At 43.9% G+C, this 18863-nt stretch overlaps 1 protein-coding gene across 1 annotated transcript in view; it reads left to right on the top strand.

Annotated features, from left to right (window-relative positions):
* The window catches only part of FAIM2 (Fas apoptotic inhibitory molecule 2), a 61157-nt gene that overhangs the window by 23423 nt on the left and 18871 nt on the right, over window positions 1-18863 (top strand). Inside the window, exons 6-8 of the mRNA XM_042455183.1 lie at window positions 5415-5465; window positions 7798-7837; window positions 14623-14660. Coding sequence (XP_042311117.1) covers window positions 5415-5465; window positions 7798-7837; window positions 14623-14660 — 129 coding nt within the window. The remainder of the gene's footprint in view (window positions 1-5414; window positions 5466-7797; window positions 7838-14622; window positions 14661-18863) is intronic.

Below are 18863 nucleotides of genomic sequence, written 5' to 3'. Positions count from 1 at the left end.
TTGAGAATCTTCACTTTCTTTCTTTTTTTAATAATGCGATTTCATGTCCTGTAGTCTGACATATAGAACAGAAAATGTGTAGGACTTTGGGGTTTGCCCAACATTGGTCTTCAACCATATGCTGATGTGGCAAGTCTAGAGATTGCCTGTAGGAACATCAAGGCAACCAGGAGGGACCAAGGAGCCTTCAAATTTCAAGGGAGAGGCAGCTCTCCAAAATGTTTCTTACCCTTCTCTTGGCTTTTTTTTTAAAAACAAAACAAAAAGGAGGTTCTGGGCCACCATTCAACCTTCCATCTGCTTCTCTCTGTTGCCCCATGCGATGTCAAATGGAAACACAAGCTAAATAAACAACAGTTTAGCTTCTCAGGTCACATGGGGACTCAAAAATAGATTTCTAAATGAAATTTAAATTTTGCAAAACTGATAGAATAATGCCCATGTGGGGTGGTTTAATGCCAAACGTGACCTAGTTTAGGCCCCCAGCATGTTTTCATCTGTCCCTTATTCTGTGCCTCTATGAGCAGGATGGTCTAGTCTCCAAACTTTATTTTGTTTATTAGACTCTCAGTACTGGAACTCTAGTAAAGAGAGACTGGAGGGGGCCTGCTCCCCACCATTAGCTGCTGTGGTACCTTGCCTAATTTCTGGTTTTGCAAGGGCATGGGTATGAGTATGAGGAGGGCAAGATTTAGTTAAAATTGGGAGGTGTGAGAGACAGGTTTGTGAAAGTCATCAAGCCTCCCATACATAATTTGCACATGGCCTGGGAGGGAACCACTATATGCAGAGGTACGGACTCTGAAAAAAAACATTACTTTTTAATTCCAACTCATATATCTTAGCCTCTGGTCTCTGTGACTGTCATATCCTGGAGCCCGAGAGTAGGCTGAACTTTCTGAAATCTCTGAATCTTTGAGAGTGGGCGGAATAGTTTCTTTCTCACTTCCCAAGACCAGTGAGAAGAGAGTAAAATGATGAAAAGTCTCCTTTTTTTTAAAAAAAAAAAAGTGGGTTAAACAAACTAGGCAAGATAAATTATGGAAATGTGCTCTATTTCCATAATTTGTGCAGGCTGCAGAAGCTATGTCTCACCATAGTGAAGTCAAAATAGATTCAACACCTTCAGTAGTGCCTTTAAAATTCAGGCTATGACTGCTGTCACACTGCAGAATTAATGCAGTTTGACGCTGCTTTAACTGCCTTGGCTGCATTCCATGGAATGCTGGGAATTGTGGTTTGTTGTGGCACCAGAGCACTCTGACAAAGGAAGGCTAAATGTCTCACAAAACTACGTATCCCAGAATTCCACAGCATTGAGCCAACACAGTTAAAGTGGTGTCAAAGTGCATTATTTTTGTGGTGCAGATGTGGTCCACAACCACAGTGGGTTCATCATTGCACTGTATCAGCCAACGGTGCTGGGGGCTCTATTCCTTATCACAGGCGGTAATGAAGAAATTACCCATTTCTCACTATGCCATGAAAAGTTCGTGTGTGTGTGTGTGTGTGTGTGTGTGTGTGTGTGTTTGTGTGTGTGTGTGTGTGTGAGAGAGAGAGAGAGAGAGAGAGAGAGGCTAATGATAAAGGACAGGAGGGCTGGAAAGAAATAAGAAGTGTTAATTGAGTATGGGCAAATTATACATGAATCACAACTAAACCTTTGAAATTTGTTTTGGTAGTGCATGCTAACCAGCTGTTGAAACCAAATAATTGTGGGCAGTCAATGCCAATTTTTCTTCAGCCTCATCCCATGGTGTTAAAAGAACTTGCTGATGTGGCATGTCCTCTAATGTCTGCAAGGTTATTTTTGGCCTTTTGGGAAAGAGAAATGAAGCAGTCCCAAAGGGAGAGGTGCTGAAGGTTGAAATGGGCGTAGGTACAGGTGTGTCATCAACGTTCTGAACCTGTTGCTTGTTTTAGGCTTATACGTACAGAAGAAACTTTAGACGGGACTAAAATAAGAATTCATTACTTTGTGTATAACAGTTCCATTAATATAAATCACAGAGAGAGCGCTAGTATAAAACACAGGCCTCAACTGTATAAAACACAGACCTCAGCCTGTGGCCTTACTTTTTCTCAAGTTTTCTCTTTTTCTCTAAGAAAGGGAGGATTATTTTCCAATATAAGCAATTGTGTCTAGGTTAAGTCTTGGTGAAAGCCCTCGCTAAAGTTCTTTCTAGCGAGAATGTAAGTTGTACAAATACAGCACAATGTGATTATAAAGATTTAATATATGCAGTTGATCTTGAGAAGGTCTTACACTTTCCTTTTTCACTTTCAAGTGGGTTAACTATAGGCTCCGCAGCTAGATAGATGCCGCATGGTTTGAGAAAAAGATTGTGAATACTCTCTTAGGGATACCTCATAATAATGTAGGTTGCTGCTACACTGCAGAATTAATGCAGTTAGACACTGCTTTAACTGCCATGGTGATTTGTAGTTATAATTTTTAAATGTGCAGATGCCTTACCGTCTTTGTATTTAGTTACTTTAATGCTGGATGGGTTTCCCATGGTTGCTGGTTTGACTCCCTGGATTGACAACATACCACAGTCTCACTGTTGCAAATGTAATTGGAACCTTGTCTTCTCATTATCAGTTTGTGTCCCCACAAGGTAAAAGTTGACAGCACAGCAAACAGCTTAGGGTTACATTCGATAGCTGCTAACATTGTGGAAAAATACTTGCAGGTTTCTAAAAACTCAGGATTGATCTGCCATTCCCTGTTCATAATGGAGTGCTAAGAATTCTCCACTGGGGTCTACTGGTTGGCTGAGTGAACTGTCTTTTTCAACTCTGCTTCATTTTGTTATATTTTGTCATTAGAACTACATTGTGTAAGAAATGTTTGCACTTCCTGCTGTAGCCTGTAAAGTGGCATCACTAGTCGGGTGCAGGGGATGCGGACTGCAGCAGGTGACACCCCAGAGGTGTGAGTCACCCGGTGGAGTGGTACACCTAGAAGGAATGGCAGGGCTACTCGGCAAGTGAGAAAGGGCACTTTCCCACTTGTCCAGGAGCCACATCAGATCCTGAACAAGACCTCCAGGGGCCACAGCACTGTCCACCTCAGTAGCAGCAGCTGCTGTGGGAGGCAGTGCATTCAAGGTTTAGCATTGCTGCAGCAATGTAAGACCCTGAAACCCTTTTCCTGGGTGGACAGTACCTTCAGCTGTGCCTGATCCTGAAAGCATTTTAAAGGGAGGAGGGATGCATACAGGATCTGACATGGCTGCAGCACACCAGACCTGAATGTGGGAAGGGCTCTACCTTGGAGGCTGCAGCATGGACCCCTCAGCAGTGGTCTGGGCAGACCAGCAGCTGAGGGGGGGGGGAGGGCAAGGCAATTCGCCCCCTCCACCAGTGACACCAACATCAGCAACACCACTGACTTCATGGACTTCAAGGATGGAGTCTAGGATTCACCATGGAGTCTGAGTAGAGCAGGAAAAGCTATATTCTTTTATACTACCACTCCCAGAATCACCCAGGATTGTAGTTCAAAAAAGGAGCACTTCCAAGCTCTGAACTGTGGAGCCTTTAGCTATAGCCCTGTCTACATGGGCCAAATAAAATGTCCTCCCCACATTCCCATGATAAGGAGTCCCTGGTTCTGGTGTGAAATGCCTGGAGGATATCTGGCCAGTTCCACCATATATATCACTTAAATTTAAAAAACAAAACAAAAACCTCACCTTTTGCTCTGGAACTTCCCAGATGGTCTGCAGCCCTCGCTCCATCATGATGCCAGGCAGCTGTTTACAATTAGTCCCTCTGTACAACCTGGCAGTAGCACCACCATGGCGAGTCACTCATTTTGAGGTCAGAACAAGCACCCAGCCATATGATCAATGTTGTTCTGACCTCAGAGTGAGGGACTTGCCATGATGCCAGTGGTACTAAGGCAGCACAGCAGGATGCGTGTGTGAACAGCCACCAGGCATCCTACCGGAGGGCCCCAAATAACTGGGAGAGATTAGGACAGCTCTAGGGCCAGAATACTCCAGATTACATTGGGAGTATTCTTGCTCATGTGGACCCTAACCATATGATGTATGAAGTTAGTCATATAGGAACAACTAAGCCCCTCCATCTTCTTTCTCCTTAGGTTAACATTTGGAATGGGTCTTGTTTTTAGACCATAGTGGTTCTTAAATTTATTTAAATTCATGAAGGCTGCCACTTTTATATACAGTTAGTGTTCACAACATATCTACAGCTATATTGAGTTGGAAGTGAAGAAAGGAAGGACTTACATTTGTTTGCATCATGTTGTGCCATGTGATAGTCAAAGGCATCCCATTAAACACCTCATTTTTTAAGGGGAAACATGCCTTGTATATGTTGGACTTCTATTTATTGTTGTTTTAAATTGGTTTCTCACTGGTTTCAATTATATGATGGTTCGATTGATTTTTATCTTTTGCATGCTGTTAATTTTTCACTATGTTGGTTTTAACTGTTGTAAGTCTCAAACTGGGGGAAAGGTGAAAAATTGATAAATCACCACAATAATATGTGCCCTCCTGTCGAGTTGGACAACAACAAACATCAGACTCACCCACTATGGCCAATAGTCAGGGGTGCCTAAGAGATTCTGTGTGTTATTCTGGAGAATGGTGTAGTGGTTTGGGCATTTGACTATGACTCTGGAGATCAGGGTTCAATTCTCTGCTCAGCCATGAAACCCACTGGGTGACCTTGGGCAAGTCACACTCTCTCAGCCCCAGAAAATACTTCGATAGGGTTGCCTTAGGGTATACTTGAGCCTACGTCCTCAGATGAGTGTTTACCTCTGAATTCTCCACTCCAAACAGGCAGCTAAGGAAGTAGGCTCAAGTCTACAAAAGCGCATGCTACCAACTTCTTACTTTCAGTTAGTCTCAAAGGTGCTACAAGACCCCTTTGCATAAACTTTTAGAGGGACACAAATGGCCAGTAAGAAGTTGATACTGGGCTTGGTAAACAAATAGTAGCTGTGTTGGCCATACAACAAAGTACAATAACATCTAACATTGACAAGCTAATGATAACTTTATTGGGTCAACAAAAATGTATAAAATATGTGTTGCAAGCTTTTGAAGCTCCACCAGCTTTTTTATCAGACAAAGGTGTTAGAAATCATACAGGAGAAAGGAATTCATGATGTTAGAAGCACAGGACTTCGTTTTGTCAAGATGTTTTTGTTGATTTCAATTAATATGGCATGGGTATAGTCTGGTGCAACACATAAATTGTAAGGGAGAGCTAAGAGCTGGATTTTTAATGAATCAGTAATTGTAATTAATAGCATGTTAAAAGTATGGCTCGTACACAGTGTTCTACTGAAGAGACCTGTTCTAGTCACCGAAGCTGTGCTTAATGTCTTTCCTTGGTTCACTTTTGCTCCCTCTGTTTTTCTTCCACAGTGCTGTTTTCTTTGTTACCTACTTAGTCTTGGCCTGCTGCTCTGGACCCAGGTAAAGTCCTATATTCACTGAGATCACTGTATCAGGTATCTGTGTTCTCTCTACAGCTGCTTCTTTCTTCTGTTTGGGAACGAGATCTGTCCCAATTTGGAAGGGCGGATTTTCTCCTATCAGCACAAGGTAGCCATCTAGCTATCACTGCCTGTATATACTTGGTCTCTTATTCTGAATAACTCTGGGATGTTAGAGCACCAGAATTCTTACTCATATGGTCTAAATTCCTTGAAGGATCCATATTTGATTTTGCAAACTAAGCAGGGTCAGCCCTGGTTAGTACTTGGATGGGAGACCACCAATAAATACCAGGTGCTGTAGACTATGTTTCAGAGGAAGGAATTGGCAAAACCACCTCTGAATATTCCTTGCCTAAGAAAACATTCTGAAATTCATGGGTTCACCATAGGTGAATAGGTGACTTGAAGCCCTGTCATCATAAAGTTCAGGCTTTCATAGTTGTGGTATATACCGCCAACAAGCGGCGTACTGGTGCCGATTGTAGGGTTAGGGACTGTGCAGCAACCACGCGGTCCCTAACCCTAGTATGTGCGGGTGGTGTAACAGTGACGGCACCCTGTGTATACAGGCACCATCATTGTTACTTAAGCACCGTGCGGCGTCCAAATGTTGCCACACAGTGCTTATGTAAAGAGTGTGCCAGTGGTGCATTTGTTACGCCGCCCTTGCGGCTTAAAAAGAACCCATTTTTCCGGGTTCTTTTTCCTCTGGAGGGAAGCTGCGTGGTTTGGCAGTTATAGCTTCCCTCTAGAGGAAATTAGGCTGCCAGCAGGCCGCCCTTTTCGGGCGGTCTGTCCTGTACCATCCTTTCCCAAGAGATTATATAGTTAAAGGGCTGCCTAACTTCCTATAGGTTTGATGCCCTTTTGTGAAGAGATAAAAGAGAATTATGGTGTTTCTCTAACAGCTGTATAGTACAAAGCACACAATTTGGCCAAGGATAGAGTAGAAAAAAGCAACAATAGTTAGGTAACGCTAGTTTTTATTGCAACACTCATTTCCCAAAGAGAAATGTTAAAAATTAAAATTTCTTATTACCAGGGATGGAAACGTTTTGGACTTCCAAATGTTTCTGGACTCCCAGAAGCTCCACTCAGCATGGTCAATGATAAGTGATGTTAAGCAGTTAGTACCCACCAGTCATCAACATTAATTGAAGCAAATGTTTCCTTCCTATCTCTTTCTAGCGAAGGAACATCTTTACTCATCAATCAGGTCCAGCGCTATCATTAGGTCAACTAGACAGCTGCCTAGGGCACAGAGCTCAAAGGGGTGCAGTACTGATATCCCAAGTACTTATATTTTAATATCACAGTTCACAAGATCATTCAAAATTATTTGTGTGTTAAAACATTTTATTTTGTTTCCGAGAAAAATAATCCAAGATTGTTGCATTGTTTATTCTTGCATTTTAAATTTAGCAGTTTCATGTTTTCTGCTGTTCCTTTTTTCCTATGACATTTTTTAAAGCCTAAGTAAGCAAAAGCCTTGCTTATGACACATAATAGCCTAGCCCTGGTACTGCCATCAGTTATACAAAAGTGTAGCTAGGTCATCACCTCTTCACTAGCATGCCAACTGCCAAATGAGTAGAGTGACTCCTGATTTCACTCTTTGGATACAAACAGAAAATTCAGGAAGGAGAGAAAAAGAGATCAAAATATGGGCAACCTCAGTCAATTACATCTGTTATGCAGTCAATGACTAATCAGTTTGCTTGGTGTATTAACCAGCTTCATTTATGGCTTTGTCTTGCAGAATGCAATCTCTTATTTCAGTGCCATGTGGCATGGCATAATGAGGAACATGCTGTGGTTATGTAGTTATAAAGGAGAGTGAGAACTCTTTTTCACCTGAACTTGATCTCTTCTGTGAAAGTGCTGGTGTATTTCAGTTTCTTGGTGTGTCTAGGCAATCTTCTATTCACGTTGGAAAGCTTGCTAGCTTTCCAATCAGCCTCTGGTTGTGCCTTTAATGGGAGCTCCATCCACAGCTTTTAGGAGGTGATAATGTTCACCTGCTGAATCCTTCTTGTATTGAGTCACAGTGAACAGACATTGAAAAAACTCAATCAAAAAAGTTGGCTTAATCCTAATTCACACTGAATCAGCAAGAGAAACATAGGCCCTCTAATGTTGGAGCACCTTGTGAACTCTAGTTACCTGGCAGAATTTTTACGTGCCATTTGCCCGACTGCTCTGTTCTCCAATTATCTTATTATGCAAGATGACATTATGCAATTTTCTTTTCAGTGATTATGCTCTTTGGGTAACAAAACTGACTTGGCTCCCTTTCGCTTAATTCACAGGAGATACTTCCCATGGAACCTGATCCTCCTGAGCATCTTTGTAAGTAGCACACCTGGCACTGCGACTCATGCTTAATCGATGGGGACTGGATAGGCAGAAGAGGCAGCATTTGTTGCATGGAAAATAATATTTCATGCAGAAATATTAATTCTTGTGCCAGAAAATGCTGTTTTCTATGCAAATCAACCAAGTGCGAATTTTATGAAGTATAAATTTCCAATTATAGAACTTTCTGTGCCGAAAATAGCATATTCTGTGCAGGGTTTAATATTCTCTGTGCAAAACAACCACGTTGAAATTTTGCACAATATAAGTCCCAAACTGCAAAGATTCTCATCAGTTCAGGATTCCTCTCAACACTTGTTCTCAACACTTAAAAATGTTCTTCAATCATTTCCCAAATGTTTTAAATATTCTTTATATCCTAACATTTTTGCCCAATATAAATATTTAAAAATTACATATTTTTCTTGTCCTGAGTGAGAAAGGGTATGCTGACATATTAAGAAACCCCATTAAAAAAAGGTCAACTCTAACGATATTTTTCACATTTTGAGACTTTGGGAGAAATTTCATTTGTGGAAAATCTCTCTCTCTCTCTCTGTGTGTGTGTGTGTGTGTGTGTTAGTGAGATTTCCACATCAATGAAATATTTAGCCATATATAAAAATATCCATTGAAATATGCTTGGGAATTGTTGCAATACGGCCTAGAAGAGAGGAAGCTTTTGAAATTCTTTGTTCTTGCATGTGAGAATGAAATAGGAGAAGATTTACTTTGATATCCTTATGTGCCTGGTCTTAACCCTCTTACTAAATATTAAAAAGAAACAGCACTGGAATGAACAGGACAGTTGAGCTTGGGATAAAGACTGTCTGCCCTTGCTTAGAAGGGCTGCCATCTCTTCCCACCAGGCAAATGGTGGAGAAAAAGTGCCAGCTTTGCACTGTGGTTTGATAAACTAAAATCTCTTTTTTAGACACATGAAAAATTGGTAAGCTGTTATGTAACAAGTGCATGGGAGGGGGAGAGAGAAAGAAAGAAAGGAATTAAAAGCTCAGTGGTTTAAGAGAAACTTAAACTCTGCCACAGTGGACTGCAAACAATATCAGTCTTTAAAACAAGCCCATATAATTTAAAGCAGCTAAAAAAGGAAGTTAAAATAAATAACTCAGAAGTAGCACTAAAGGTTATAGGAAAATAAACACCATTGAACTCAGTAGGACTTATTTAATAAACATTCATAAGACCGGGCTGCACATCTGCAGTCTTCCTTACAGGAAATAAGACACACAGAAATCAATGTGACTTGTTTCACACATGCCAATTAAAATGCTTTTGAACCTCTCTGTTGCACGCATCAGTGAAAGACAGAAGTGCTCTTTTGAATGTGCTTTCTTACATTTTTGGTGTTGCCTCTCCATAGGTTCATTCTCGCCGATGTTTACTTCTTGTTCTCCACCACTCCTTCCATTTTCTTCTATAAAGTTGTACATTTTGGAGAATACCTCCCTCTCCCACTTTGTAACTTTCCTTCCCTTACAAAGTGTTTCTTTGGTCACTATTAACATGCATGGTGGCTCCCTCACATCATTTTTTCTTCCCTGCCCCCACCATGGCAATGGGGAAATAATAATAACAACAAGAACAACAACTTCTTGCCAGCCTCTCCGTATGGATCAATGTGAGAAACAACAACAGACCAACAAATATGCATCAGTTAAGAACACAACAACATCAAAAAACTCTGTGCTCATCTTTCCCCCAGTTTTACTAGTTTCAACGTGAACGTTCTGTGGGCATTGGTGAAACTGACAGGGCTTGCCCTGCAGGAGCATTCATGAAATGGGCAAAAGATATTGTATACGGTGTTTATCACATGGTGACCTATGTGCTGTCATCCCAAAAATGCAGTCACTCCAGAAAAGCAAGCCCATTTGCTAATGGTGATGACACGCAAGAGCACAACAAGGGTTTAAAAGCGCATTATTTAGGGTTAGATTCGAATTTGGCTATCAGATGGGTGAGGACAAATCCCCATTGCTTGCTTAGAAATATCTTTTCTGAGCATGCTCAAAACTGTCCCTTCCCCCAGCCCCCCCCCCCCCCACATGCCGCAGGGAGGGAGATGAAACCAGGGAGAGAAGCCTCTTTGCCCCAAAAGCCCCAAAAGCTGTGTGAGAGGAAGGCAGACAAACTTTGTAAAACCACAAAGACACACACATACACACAAGAGTCGTATGAGTCCTATTTCCTCTGAGGCTGAGAGAGTGGGACTTTCTCAAAGTCACCCAGTGGGTTTCATGACCAAGCAGGATCCCTGTCTCTCATCCATCCATCCATCTCTGTCTGTCTGTCTGTCTGTCATCCATCTTTCTCTCTGTGTGTGTCGTCTGTCTGTCTGTCTACCTACCTACCTACCTACCATACCTATCTATTTCTGTCATCTGTCCTCTTTGCTATCTATCTATCTATCTATCTATCTATCTATCTATCTATCTATCTATCTATCATCTATCCACTTACCTCTCTACCATCTATCAACTTACCTCTCTCTGCCGTCCATCCATCCATCCATCCATCCACTTACCTCTCTATTTCTGCCATCTATCTATCTATCTATCCACTTACCTCTCTCTCTGCTATCTATCTATCTATCTATCTATCTATCTATCTATCTATCTATCTATCTATCTATCTATCTATCTATGCACTTACCTCTCTCTCTGTGTGTGTCAGAGAGAGAGGGTCCATAAACTTTCCTGGTTCCAGCGAGGGTGAGCCTCCCAGATGCCCTCCTTTTCCAGGACATGTCCTCCATTTCTCCCTCCTGTTCAGGAGGACCCCCAAAATGCTCTCTCTCTTCCTTTGCAAGCTCCAAAAACACATACACAAGAAAGAGAGAGAAAAGAAGAGGCTGGGGCTAGAAGCCTGCCTGATTCTATGTCTTCCTTTTCCAGGGCATGTCCTCCATTACTCCCAAAGGCTTTCTCTCTGCCTTCTCCCAGGAGAAAGAGCAAAGAGGAGGAAAGCCAGGGAAGTGTGTGTCTGTCCCTTTAAATTCTCCCTCTTTGGCAAAAAAAAAAAAAAAGAAAAAAAAAAAAAAAAAAAAAAGAAAAAAAAAGAAAAGAAAAAAGGCACCCCAGGAAGCGAAGTCTTTGGAGGCTTGCTTTCCACATGGCAGGCATTACGCAAAAGGAGTCAGTTCGCAAGCAAAAGAGGCTCCTAACTCCAGTAGTTTTGCGAATTTACTTTCTCCTCATTGACCTCCCATTCCCCCCAGATTCCCTGCACACTGGCTGCTGTGTCGTGTGAGAAACAGCTGCGTATTTGCCCATGAACCCTGACTGACCCTGCATTGCCCCCACTTTAACTTTCCAATTTTGCCCTGTGTGATAATGCCCTATGTAAAAGTGAGGAAAATGGCACTAGGCTAGATGCAAAGCCAGAGTCAGGAGTTGGCATTGTTGAGTATCTGCCAATTCAAAGAGCCTTCAGACCCTCACTCTACTCCAGTTATTCAGCTTTTTTCCCCAGTGAATGAAGGATAAGAGGAGTGAAGATGAAGAACAGTAAACTCTGCAAGCCTTATGCTCTCCTTTTGGGAAGCAGTACCAATTAGGCCCAGAAAGAGAGAGAGGCAAATGAATAAGCACCTGCAGCAATGGGCAAGGAGAAGGAAGACACTGACTCACTCAGGCAGGCAGGCAAATTGTGTAGATAGTCAAAGAGGGTTCCTGGTACTGGCACAAGGAGGACAGACAGATGATAAAACACACATACACTATGGGAACATCATACCTTCAAACTGTCCTGATTTGACAGGGACAGACTTGATTAATCCTGTGTCAAAGGATGAAGAATTTAACAAACAACGATGGTTGCATCTTACACTGATCCAATGAAACAGAACTTGACATTGCTTTTGAACAACCCAACTTGTGCTGCCCAAGTAAGGAAGTAAGCAATGCTTGCACATTTTCTCATCACTGATGAGAAATAGTATCTTGATGCAGTTTTTGTTTTATTTTTTTTTTACATTTTTCAATGATTTTTAAAATTCTTGGTGAAAATTTTGCTTGTGGAAAAAACCATTGCATTGTGTGCAAAAACTATGATTTTTGCACAAAAATGTAGCTACATAAAATATAATTGTTCAATAAAATATAAATGGACCAAGGTTTTTGATGCAAGCTTCATTTAAAAAGAAAAGCCACCCTGAAAATACACAAACACACACAATTCATCAAACCATTATAATCTTGCTGAGTAGAGAAACCCTTTTTAAATTTCTCATACAGGAGAATGAAGTAAGTGGAAATTTATCAGTATATCAAGATTATGGCAGATGCATGTGACGTTCTGCTCAAAATGCTTAGCAAAAAGGTCACAGGAGAGAGCTGCTGTGCTATCCGGGAAGCATGAAGAAATATAATGTGGATACTTTTCATCTGGCCCTTTTTTTGTTTACTTTTTGTTCTTTACTATATTGGGACATAGCACAATTTTATGGCACTCTGATTTCATGCTACATGCCTGTCCCTCCATGTAAAAAAAGAGAGGAAACATGAAGAGAAACAGCAGTTGTATAATCCCAAGTGAAGTGTGTGGAAATTTACTGTTTAAGGCAATTTACTTCTGTATGTGTATCTTCTGTATATTGGCTAGATAAGGACAAACCTGTACAATTTGTGAACCATTAAGTCCCAATATAGGACACCACTCTTTTATGATGATAATGTCACTGATGCACTCCTTCACCCTTGTTTTTACAATCCCAAGTGAACAGTGAAAACAGATTGACAGCTGAACATGGCTTGATACACGACCAAATGCATCTGAGGAAGTAGACTTGAGCCTAGGAAAGCTCATGCTGCCAAATTCTTTCTTTCAGTTACTCTCAAAGGTGCTACAAGGTCTCTTTACAATGGCTTGATAACCTGTGTCATGGCAAATTTATGCATAATTGCTAGGATTTATATACATTTCACAAAAGGCAAAGCTGGTCAATTATTCTTTAAGATTACTGCCAAGAATTTTTTCAGTTTACTCCTGGTCATCCCAAAACCATATTTGCTCTTCAATTGCAATGAATTGGACAAAGACAGTGGCTACTAGGCTTTTTCATCAGCCCCCTCTTTTTCCTGTAAGTGTCCTCACACATACCTAACCAGTAAAAATGGCAACTTTTGCACCAAAATGAAGCTTCAATGATTAGAGTACTGATACAAAAACAAGGCAAGAAGGAATCAGGGGCTCACCCTGATTTTTGTCCAACTTCCATCCATATCCTGGTCCAAAATGGTCCAAAAGGGGACCAGGATACTTCCATCCATATCCTGGTTCCCTTTAGTTGGTTGCCCCGCTCATCAAACATCATTGTTCTCTTCTTAAATTAAACAATATAAAAGTGGTGCACAATTTTGCTGCGGAGGGTGTCAAAATGCTGGGTGGTTGCTGGGAAGAGCAGAGGCTGGAGCATGGGTAATAGCATCAATAGAGGATGCAGGATGTGTGGACAACACCAAGTAACATCATGAGCAAGGCATCCCAAGGTACGTTTCCTGGAAAGAAATAGGGAGACTTTTTTTTTGGTATGCCACTCCCCCTTGTGGAGGTGAGGATGGATGAAGCCATGCCCCCCCCTCTGCAATATGTTTGGCTCCTTTCCACTGTTGTCCTCTGGTGGGTCTTCCTTTTTCCTTGAACATGGCGACTTATAATGAAAAACTGTTCTTGCTAAGGGAGGCATCCTGTCTTTTCTGTCTTGGCTAGGGTGGTGATGGTAGGATACTGGATTCCCTGGGGTGAGACCCTCCTCTCCATCCACACCCCCATCCCAGGATGTCAATGAGGGTGATACCATGAGTTACTGCACTGGGTGACATCAACCTTAGTTGTGCTACTGAGCGTGAAGCTGAAGGAACAGATGGAGGAAGGCGAAAAAGAAGATTAAATAGGAAGGTTGATAGGAAGGAGCGGGGTGGGGTGGGCAGATTTGCAGGTGGATATGGGAGGGGAAGGAACAAGAACTGGGCAAAACGAAGGGGGTGAAGGAAGCCTAGAATGAGAAAGCAGAAAATGTGGGAGGAACAGGGATTGGGATGGGGGTATGGCTCTCTCCCTTCTTCTGCTCACAACATACTATAAGATTGTCTTTCGGTATAGTGGGGGCTTATAACTTTTCCACCAGATCCCAACATGTGCACAAACACCCTTGGAACACACTAGGAAGCCTCATACTTTCTGTGCACTACAATATAGAGCATGGACAAGGCAACACTTAAAGATCAAGAAGATTCTCTCTCACCATACAAGCAGGAACTCACACACATATGTGTGGTACCTGGATAAAAGATTTCTTGCCTGAATTATTAAACCTTTTTTTTAAAGGAAGGCAATACACATGTTCTTCTTTCCCTTTTCCATGCATCTCTGTCCTGTCCCCCACTTCTCTCTCTTTTCCTTCTTGAAGAAAATTCCTAGATCTCTGAAACTGAGTTGTGGTGGGGAGTTTCCAAATTTTTTCCCTAGGTTTAATTGCCATGCATGCAGGGTTGCATTTGAGGTGCAAAGAGTTCATCCTTCCTTCCTTATCTGAAATCCATCTCCAAAATTGTCCACTGCATTCCATGAGGAAGAAGATACTTCCATTGGATCTCATGGACCTCAAGGCTCTGAGAAATAAATCTTGAGGCCTGGGAAGTAAATCTGGGGACATGGGACCAGGTCTATAAAATGCCACTGGTATATTTCTTTTCTTGGCATCTGGCTCCATCATCAAAAGTAACTTGAGTTGTTTGTTTGTTTTTATATCTTCACAGACTCTCTCCATGGCTTATCTGACTGGGATGCTCTCCAGGTATGTCACTTACAGCTTGAGCGGTTGTCACTGTGTGTGTGTGAGAGAGAGAGAATGGGGAAGGGAGAGGAAGAAAGAGTCATTCTTCAGTCTCTCTGTCCAGCATGTCTTTCCTAATTATTTTTCTTAATTGTTAGAATCTGTTCCTTTTTCTCTTCTTCCTTGGGAAAAGAAGGGGAAACGCCTGCATCAAAATTCATGACTATAGGATGTACCCATAAGGTGCAGATGTAGCAGCACAATACCAGTTTAATTACTTTGGTGTCTTCCTATGAAATTCTGAGATTTGTAGTTTGGTGAGGTACATAGATACTCCCATAATCCATAGAATAAAACCTCATACTTTGGACCTATACAGTGCCCCCAACCAATAGAACTAGAGAACTCTAAATATCTTTCCATAAACTACATATCCCAGGAATCCATGTGATAGAGCCATGTTAGTTAAAATAGTGTCAAAGTGTTATAGTTGGGTAGTTGGTTAAATCCTTAATTTATAGGTTCGCTGAAACTTGTGCTTCTTAATTCCCTGATCTTATTGTTGCCTACCAGCTAAAGCCATCTGCATAGCCATTTCCCCCCAGAAGGAATCCTTGTAACAGCATTCTTAACTTATCTCTATCTAAATAACAGGAGTGATAACATTTTTTAAATTTACCTGTCTTGTAGAAGCATTGATTTAGAATGCTTTCAATATATATACATCAAGAATAACATTCTGTTTTTTCCGTCTAATTCCAGTTCTCTCCCATATAAAGGATAAGAGAAGGATAGACTAGAATCAGAATCAAGTGACTTGTAACTGTGTAAGGTCTGTTAAGAACATGTGCCTATGGGGCATCCGATTCTGCAATAAAGCCTCGGTGCAACAGCTAAGAAACACAATCTTTTTGCTAACACGGAATCCTTTACTAATTCACTAAAAAGTAGATAAAGCTGTAGAGAAAGAAGCCCTCAGTATTATCTCTGTATTAAATTCTCATTTTTAATCTATAGTAAAGGCTCTTATCATAGGTTTAGTGCCAAAAGATTTAACATTAATCCCACTTCAGAATAATTCAGAACGTTACAATGGGCTATTTTTATTATTGTTCTATTGATGACATGAGTATAAATTAATTCATGCACTGAAATTCATCTTAACATATTATTGTGACACTTGTTTTACTGGAGGTTAGTCCCACTGAACTGAATAGGACCGTCTTCTGGGCTGACCAGTATATGACTATCCTGCTGGTTAGCAAGTGGTTAAATAAAGACAGTTATCAACTTGCCCATTTGGATTCTGTAACTTGAAACGACGCTATTTTGTTCGTTTCTTAAAATATCTATATTCTGCCTTATATCCAAGATTCTTAGACCACTGTAGAATAGCACTTAAACCCACGCAGAGCTATCAAGCTTGCTTTTGGCTGTAGCTGCACTGTAGAATTAATGCAATTTGACACCACTTTGTCATGGCTCCACCCTAAGGAATCCTGGGATTTGCACTTTATTGTGACCTGAGAGCTCTCTAACAGAGAAACAAAACTACAAATTCCCGAATTACATAGCAGTGACCCATGGAAGTTAAAGCTGTGTGAAACTAATTAATTCTGCAGTTGCCGCGCAGGCTTTTAGCCATATGGACTAAATTTGTTTTATTTTCATTAAAAGAAAACTGGAATTTTTCAGGGTGCTGAGTCCTGTATCTCATATAGCAGATCTGGTGCAAATTGACATCTTAAGTTGTAAGCTCAGCAAGTGTGGTTCAAATTGGTTATACAGGGAGGCAAACCTTTTTGAGTCGGGGGCCGGGTTGCTGTCCCTCAGGCGCTGGGGGGCCGAGGCTGGTGGGTGGAGTTCGACCCTCCGGGGCGGGGCCACTGTGCAGGGGGTGGAGTTCCACCTCTGGTGGCGGGGCCACAATGCCGGGGGTGGGCTTCGACCTCAGGGTGGGGCTGTGTGTGGGGGTGGAGCTTCCACCCTCCAGGGGCGGGGGGGGCCGCATGCCGGGGGCGGAGCGGAGCTTCCACCCTCCGGGGGCCATGCCTCCCCATTTTTACTGGCCCCTGACGGGGCCCTAGGCCCCGTCAGAGACCAGAAAAAAAGCGGGGGGGGGTGCCAGTGCTGGGGACCCCTGGAGGCCCCAGTGACGGCACCGGGCCTTCCAGAGGCCCCCGCCCCCATGGAGCCCGCCTGGAGGGCCCCAGAGACGGCAGCGGGCCCCGCAGAGGCCTCCTGCCACCCTGGGAACCCTCCTGCAGGGCCCCCAGAGACGGCAGCTGGCCCACACGGGCCCCCTGCGGCCCTGGGGCCCTCCTGCAGGGCCCCAGGGATGGCAGAGGGCCCTGCAGAGACCCCCTGCCACCCGGGATGGCAGTGGGCCCCGCAGAGGCCCCATGCCACCCTGGGGCGCCCTCCTGCAGGGCCCCAGGGTGGCAGCGGGCCCTGCAGAGGCCCCCCCCACCTGGGAGCCCTAAAGCAGGCCCCAGGATGGCAGTGGGCCCCGCAGAGGACCCCCTGGCCACCCAGGCGCCTAAAGCAGGGCCAGGTGAGGGTGGGCCCCGCAGGAGGCCCCCTGCCCCCTGGGAGCCCTCCTGCAGGGCCCCAGGGATGGCAGAGGGCCCTGCAGAGGCCCCCTGCCGCCCTGGGAGCCCTAAAGTAGGGCCCCGGGGATGGCAGGCGGGCCCCGCAGAGGCCCCCTGCCCACCTGGGACCCTCCTGGCAGGGCCCCAGGGGATGGCAGAGGGCCCTGCAGAGGCCTGCCCCTGGGAGCCCTAAAGCAGGGCCCCAGGGATGGCAGTGGGCCCGCCAGAGCCCCTGCCACCCTGGGGACCTCTGCAGGGCCCCAGGGATGGCAGAGGGCCCTGAGAGGCCCCCTGCCGCCCTGGAGGCCCGCGGCGGGTCCCACAGACGGCAGGGGCTCCCAGAGGCCCCCTGCCGCCCTGGGAGCCCTCCTGGAAGGTCCCAGAGATGGCAGCGGGCCTCCCAGAGGCCCTTGCCGCCCTGGGGAGCCCTCCTGGGGTCCCAGAGATGGTTAGCGGGCTCTAGAGGGCCCGCCGCCATTGCCGCCGCTACCGCGGCGGCCACTCTGGGCGCCACCATTTTGGGTGGCAAAATGGCGGCGAAGTTCGCGGACCTCACTGAGGTTGCGCGAGACTTCGCCGCCATTGTGGAAGAAAACAATGGCGGCGCCCATAGCCCAGAGGCCGCTATGGGGCCGCGCAGTTTTTGCCCAAAAATGGCGGCGCCCAGAGCGGCGAAAAGCCGCGACGGGTGGCCGCGGCGGCGGCGGCGGCAGGGGCAGCCGGGGGCCGGCAGCCAGGCCTTCGCGGGCCGCATCCGGCCCGCGGGCCGGAGGTTGCCGACCCCTGGGTTACTATCTGATATCTGTGTAAGGCAAGGAGCTTTGGCAGGTGGACAGAGCACTTGCAAACAACCATCACCCTGTTTTACTTTCAGACATTCACAGAAGGAACTGATCTTTGGGTTGCTAAGTTGGAGCAGATCCAGCTTGCAGGCTCTGAATTTGCCTGAAGTGAATGGTGTGGGAAGAGGCAAAATTGGGGGGATGTTATAAGCTAGAAGCTTCCATCCATGGCTTGGACAAATTACTGTTTGGGGACCATAATTTGCAGGATCCCACAACATGCAGAGCCTTATATTGACTAGGGAATTCTGGGAATTTGAGTCCCTCTCCTCCAAAAAAATAAACAAGCTAAGGGGGGAAAAACAGGCCTGTAAAGAGTATTTGCAAATTTGTCTCAACCCGAAAGGATATCTTGTCAAATCAAGACATCACATCCAAACTCCCTCCCCCACTGCCGCAAACTCTTCTCAACAGCTATGTGATTTTTTTTGCCTCTATGTAAAAATGAAAAGACCAACACTTTCCTTCCTTCCTGATTTTTTTTCTACACACACACACACAACTTTTTTGCAAAGAAGCCCAGAAATGGGGGAAGTGTTTTTAAAGGTGGAAAATCTATTGCAGTCTTGCTTGAAGGAGAGAACATTTGAAACTATTTATTCTCATATGGGAGAATAAAAGAAGTAAAGAGTTACATCCATCTAAAAAGTTTGTTTCTTTTGTTAAAGCAATATTTCAAAGCTCTGATCCTTTGGACCCTCTCCACGGTTGAGATCTTATACAACTCTGCCAATAATAATAATAATAATAATAATAATAATAATAATAATAATAATAATCATCTGTATTCT

Source organism: Sceloporus undulatus, chromosome 2 (genome assembly GCF_019175285.1).
Source record: "Sceloporus undulatus isolate JIND9_A2432 ecotype Alabama chromosome 2, SceUnd_v1.1, whole genome shotgun sequence".
NCBI lineage: Eukaryota > Metazoa > Chordata > Lepidosauria > Squamata > Phrynosomatidae > Sceloporus > Sceloporus undulatus.
This window is presented reverse-complemented; position numbering and strand designations above follow the sequence as displayed.